This window comes from Grammomys surdaster, unplaced genomic scaffold, assembly GCF_004785775.1.
Source record: "Grammomys surdaster isolate TR1022 unplaced genomic scaffold, NIH_TR_1.0 751, whole genome shotgun sequence".
Lineage (NCBI taxonomy): Eukaryota > Metazoa > Chordata > Mammalia > Rodentia > Muridae > Grammomys > Grammomys surdaster.
In genome coordinates, this window is record NW_021605170.1 from 325,901 (window position 1) to 331,900 (window position 6,000).

The window sequence follows — 6,000 nt, forward strand, 5'->3', positions numbered from 1 at the left end:
GGAGGATCAGAGAAGTTCAAGGTTGCCTTTGGTTTCAAAAATGAGTTGAAGCCAGCCTGGATTACATGAGGTTCTTCAACAACAAATCAATGAAACAAAGTACTATTTCCTTGACAATTTTGGTAAACAAACGTACCAACCACAAAGGAACCATAGCACACACTATTGCTATCAGTGTCAAGTATTGTCAGGATTTATAGAGAGCGCTGGAAAGTGGTTAAAGAATAAAAGCAAGTGCTGGGAAGCTGGCAGCATCCAGATACACAAACCTCCAAACTCTCAACATGAAGCAGGGCACTTGGATAGGTTGTCACTATGAAGAATAAATTTATAATAAATTCTTTAGAAAATTCCTGGGCTCCAGTGACTTCACTGGAGAATTTTACCAACATAGTCTCTTAGAAAACTTACAAGAGCCGGGCAGTGGTGGCACACACCTTTAATCCCAGAACTTGGGAGGCAGAGGCAGGCGGATTTCTGAGTTTGAGGCCAGCCTGGTCTACAGAGTGAGTTCCAGGAGAGCCAGGACTACACAGAGAAACCCTGTCTCGAAAAAAAAAAAAGGAAAAAGAAAAGAAAAAAGAAAACTTACAAGAGAGAAACTGACTTAAAATATAAGTGCCAGTCAGACCATTGAGGAATGAGAGCCTTGAGCCAGGCCTCTCAAGAAGAGATGCACCCTCAGAGCATCAAGGCGACAACCACCCAGTGGGCCATATTCAAGGAGCACCAGGCTGGTTTGCCTTTCCAGACTCTGTAAGTGGCATCTACCATGTTTATCAACCAAGGAACAATGACATGATCATTGACAGTGCTGCCAAAAGGGTGATTGTCTGCAGCAGCGCATGATGAGGGTGTCTTCAGAGCAGGAATAGAAACCCGATGAGATATGACAAATTAGTAAGGATTTCTGAACCCAGGAGCAAGGCAAATGTTCCCATTACATTCCACTTACTGGGAGACCCAGCTACTGACCTGAGGCAAGAGAAAGAAGTGGAAATTAAATATGATAAAAGGAAAAAAATAAAATTGTTTCTGTTTGCAGGTGGCACAATTGCCTGTCAGATCAGAGAAAATCAACAACACCTAGAACTATAAAGTCACAGTACCCAAGATCAACAAGACTAGAATTTAAAACAATGCTATGTATACTTGATTTTTGCAAAAAACCTTTCAGACCAGGTAGGGGTAGAGGCTTATGCCTGTAATCCCAGCATTCAGGAAGCCTGGGTAGGAGGATTAGGAGTTCAGACCTTGGCTACATGAGACCCTGTCTCAAAACAGTGACAAAAGAGCTTTCAACTATAAACATAAAGAAACACTTAGTGCCAATATAGTGGAAATACAACTCAAACATGGCAGTTGAGATTAACAGACACTAAATGCTTGTATATACAAGATTACCCCTTTGCTTTGCATTTATTGATCTGTAGGTTTAATGTTCTTTCCACTAAAATCCCAGCAAAGATTTCTGTACAGTCGCCAAGTTCATTGTCACATTTATGTGAGAAAGCAGATAAACTAGAATGATGTTGTTATTGAGAGTAGTATAGAATCTCCACCCTGACTTTGAGGTACACTCTCCGGCCACAGAAACCAAGACTGTGATGTTAGCAAAAGGCCAGGCACTGATACATGAACAGGAAGAGAGGACCCAGTTGTGCACCCAAATGGGGAAGGCAGAAGTATGAAAACTTTTAACAGATGGAACTGGAACCACTGGATTTGCACAGGCAAGAAAAGGGTCTCCGCTATACACTGACCATCATAGCCCATTGCAGTGGAATGTAAGGCAGAGCAGCTCTAACTGTAGAAAAAAACGCACAGATCACCAAAGATCATAGAAATTGGGTTTCTTATATTTACACATATTTACAGGAATGTGAAATGATATAGCCACTGGTCAAAAAGTAAATATGCAAGTATCATAGGACCCCAGTGTTTATCCCAGAGAACTGAGTTTATATTTCTATAAAAATCCATAAGTAAATATTCTGCAAGTGTTAAGAGAAGAGCTATTTGTAATAGCCAGGGAAATAAACTCTATATAGATGTTCTTCTGTGGATGAAGATTAAACAAATAACAGTCCCTTTCATATTCCTTGGCCATAGAAAGGCAACAGGAGTTTGAATCAGCTGATCATATCACACAGTGAGAAAACAAAGACAGACGAATGCATGCTTGCTAATGCTTGACTCACCTTCTTGGTTCTGTACAGTCCAGGGCCCCCTGCCCGAAGGAACAATTTCACCCACAATTAGGATGGATCTTCCCACATCAATGACTATCATTAAGCTAATGCCCGACACCAGGCATGGTGGTGCACACCTTTAATCCCAGCGCTTGGGAAGCTGAGGCAGGTAGATCTTTGAGTTTGAGACCAGCCTTATCTACAGAGAAAGTTCCAACACAGCCATGAGTACACAGAGAAGCTCTGTCTCAGGGGAAAAGAGGATAATCTCCCACATCATGCCTAGAAGTCATCTCCTAGGTGATTTTAGATATTAACGAGGTAACAACACCATCACAGGGGGATTTCATTGCTGGGGTCATTGTGTGAAGGTGCTCTAGACTTCTTAGCATGAATCTTGCAACTTTTATGATTTCAGTTATTTCACAAAAAGTTGAAGAATCAGCCATGCATTTGAGGAGTTCTGTGAGGCGGTGTCCATACAACAAGACAGCCCCCTAGACCATTCAGCAGACGGGGATACCAAGCCCCTGTAGATGTGTATGTAGAGTATCCTAGCATCAAACCTTCATCCAGAAACACTGAACACACAACACTTGTGTACCCTGGTACTTGTTAGGTAAAACAGATCAACTAAGTGATAGTGGTCTGTTTTATGAGCACATGTCCCAGCAATACAATATCCTTAGCCCCAGAAGAAATGACTCGTCATTTGCCTAAGTGGCTTACAAGTGTCCTGTGGTGTCTCCCCAGGCCTGCCTACTGGACTTCCTACAGGGGGCTTTGTTGGCACATCAGCCCCCACTCACAAAAGCAACAGCTCCTGGCAGGCAAATCGTCCCACAGCCCCTGGAACCTCATGGGCACCCCAGGCCAAGCCAGCCCCCAGAGCCTCTGAACAACTAAGGTCTCACTTCAGTGTGATTGGGGCTCGAGAAGAGAGGGGTGTCCGTGTGCCCAGCTTTGGTAAGTTTTGCATTTACATGCTGGTTTGTACAATTACCTATAGGGTTGGAGGTAGAACCTCTTGTTCCTCTCTCAGAGCCAGCCAAGACAGCTCTGTATGTTGCTCACAGAGGCTGCCCCAAGAAAGCAGATTTGGATTTGTGTGCTGGTGTCTTGAGGCATCTCTGCAGGCCTGGCCCCTCTCCTCCCAATTCTCAATGGCTTTTAACAGATGGCACTGAGGCCATGTTTTTCTTCTTTCCTGTCCAGATATCAGAACTGTTAACACCCAGGGAGCAAGGTAAAAGCAGGCAGTGTCTATAAAAAGTGTCTATTTTTTTCCCAGCCCAAAAGCCAAAGGTCTCGGAAAATGATTTTGAAGATCTGCTGCCTAATCAAGGCTTCTCTAAGTCTGACAAGAAGGGGCCAAAGACCATGGCAGAGATGCGGAAACAGGAACTTGCCAGAGATACAGACCCATTCAAATTGAAGGTGGGTAACTCCAGGGCTCAGGCCACACTATAGAGGCAAATGTCTCCAGCCAGAGACTTATTATGTATGGACTTGGCCTGGAGGCCTTTGAAGTATATTTCTGGGCAGCCTTATGTTTCCTCATGGGCACTGGGATCAGTGAGCAATGCAGGCACTGTACAGGGCTTCCAGTACTCTGGACATGTTTGACCTTGGCCTTGAGCCAGCAAGAGGGCATAGCTCAGACTTGTGCCTATCAAAACCAAGGTTTTATCTGACTGTTGAAGACCGAAATTTGTTTGGGCTTTGGTCCTGACCCCGGCCTCTCACAGTGGAGTAAGAAGGAGTCAGCATAGCACAATGGCCAGAATATCCCACTGCACGTCTTAGATATATTCGTTTCTGTAGGTTTGTATAGTGGTTAGTTTTTATGTGCATGTGTGTGTGTATGTGACCTTGGCTGTCCTAGAACTCGACTTACAGGCCAGGTTCCTTTCAAACTCACAGAGGTCTGCCTGTCTCTGCCTCCCAAGTACTGGAATTAAAGGCATGTGCTACCACATCCAGCTGAGGTAGTTGGTTCTTTAGGGCACAGTTAGCCCTTCCCTTAAGAACTACCTGAAAGATTATCAGGAGGCTGAATTGAGAGATTAGGAGTTCATATCTGGCTGAAAAGGGTCTCAGTTCTGTCCATGGTACCTTTTATCCACTAATCACTGTAGCCTCACCTGGTGGGCTCATTGCTGAAATTGAGAGGTCTAGGTTGGGGACCTTCTTGGTATTAGAAGAGGAATACGACCATGGTTGCCCTGATCTCCTGTAGGGGTAAACAAAGAGGTACCAAACCATGTTCTTAAGGGCCTCCACAGAAGATTGCTCCCCAGGCCTGCAGGCGGTCTTTTGCTTGAGGATCAGGTCCTTTGAAATGATTCACCCACCCTCTTCAGTATCTGAACATCCTTCAGTACTTCAAATGCTGAACATCCTTCAGTACTTCCTCTGCTGCTTAGCTTGACTTCTCTACCCTACCCTCCACACACCGAGAGGGAGGTCTCCTAAATACAGCTCCTTCCTGAGGTTCTGTCTACATTGGTGTCTGTAGCTTTTGGACTGGATTGAAGGCAAGGAGAGGAACATTCGTGCACTGCTGTCCACTCTACACACAGTATTGTGGGATGGGGAGAGCCGCTGGACACCTGTGAGTATGGCTGACCTGGTGACTCCAGAGCAGGTGAAGAAGCAGTACCGCCGTGCAGTGCTGGTAGTGCATCCTGATAAGGTAAGTGTTTGGGGAGGCAGTTCCCAGGATGCTAGGCCTTGGGCTTCTGGACCTTGTGCTTGTGGTTGGGTTGTCTCTGCCTCTCATCCCCTAGGGCCTTTGTCTGCTGGCTGTCTTACATAAAAGGAGCAGGTGGGAGGTCGGCTGAGTAGTCAGGCTGGCTCTCACCCCATTGCCCACAGGCAACAGGGCAGCCATATGAACAGTATGCCAAGATGATCTTCATGGAGCTCAATGATGCATGGTCTGAGTTTGAAAACCAGGGCTCGAGGCTCCTCTTCTGAGGCCTATGCTGGCTGTGGCTGCAGGAGCTGCTCATGAATCCTGAATGTTGCTGGCCTGACAGAGGCACAAGTGGGACCATAACAGGTGTGGCAGGTGATATCGCCCCAGGGGCCTGGACCATCTACTCCCAATCATCCCTGCATTCATCATGGACAAATACCATTCCATGGCTGGGAGAGAAAGCATTCCTCAGATCTGATGTTTGTTGTTTTGTTTTTCTTTTTCTTGTCCCAGAGGAAAAGTGTTGATTTATATTCCTTCCACAGCTGTCACAGTTTGTGATTTACTTGGTGTCTGGTGGCTGTCACCTCTTGGATGGCACATGTCGCTGGCACTTCTCTCCTGTCATTTCTTCAAATATGGGGGTGCATCCACACCCTACTCTGATTAATTTGCCAATCATCTGTACATAATTAAACTATTTTCTGATGGCTGGTGCAGTCTTTGGCTTGTAAAGCACTTCTTACCTACTACCTGGTCACCTATATGTTCCTTAGTTTTTTACCATGATGGATGTTAGAATTGTGAAGTTGGCCTAGAATTGGTTGTAAAGACCACTGCAGCCAGCATCAATACCATCTTCACCTGAGCATTTTGCTAAAGGAAAGTTCTGGAAACACATCAGAAGGGAGCCTGGTCCACAACATTGAGTTTCTCCCAAGGCCTGCAGTCTTATACTATCTTCAGAAATTCTACTGTAGTTCATCTTAGCTTATAACTAGAGTTCTTAGAGGGGTGTCAGGACACTTCACTTGCCAGAGGCTGCAGAGTTGGGTCATGTTATTCTCAGACACTTGCTCTACTGGCTGGCTCTCAGTCAGCCTCTAA

At 45.4% G+C, this 6,000-nt stretch overlaps 1 protein-coding gene across 3 annotated transcripts in view; it reads left to right on the top strand.

Moving 5' to 3' along the window:
• Gak (cyclin G associated kinase) overlaps positions 1-5,642 on the top strand; it is a 64,414-nt gene extending 58,772 nt beyond the window's left edge. For all 3 annotated transcript variants that reach the window (XM_028782332.1, XM_028782334.1, XM_028782333.1), the window contains 4 exons: positions 2,946-3,158; positions 3,484-3,629; positions 4,711-4,887; positions 5,070-5,642. In XM_028782332.1, coding sequence (XP_028638165.1) covers positions 2,946-3,158; positions 3,484-3,629; positions 4,711-4,887; positions 5,070-5,171 — 638 coding nt within the window. In that variant the 3' untranslated portion in view covers positions 5,172-5,642. The remainder of the gene's footprint in view (positions 1-2,945; positions 3,159-3,483; positions 3,630-4,710; positions 4,888-5,069) is intronic.
• The last annotated feature ends 358 nt before the right edge of the window (positions 5,643-6,000 follow it).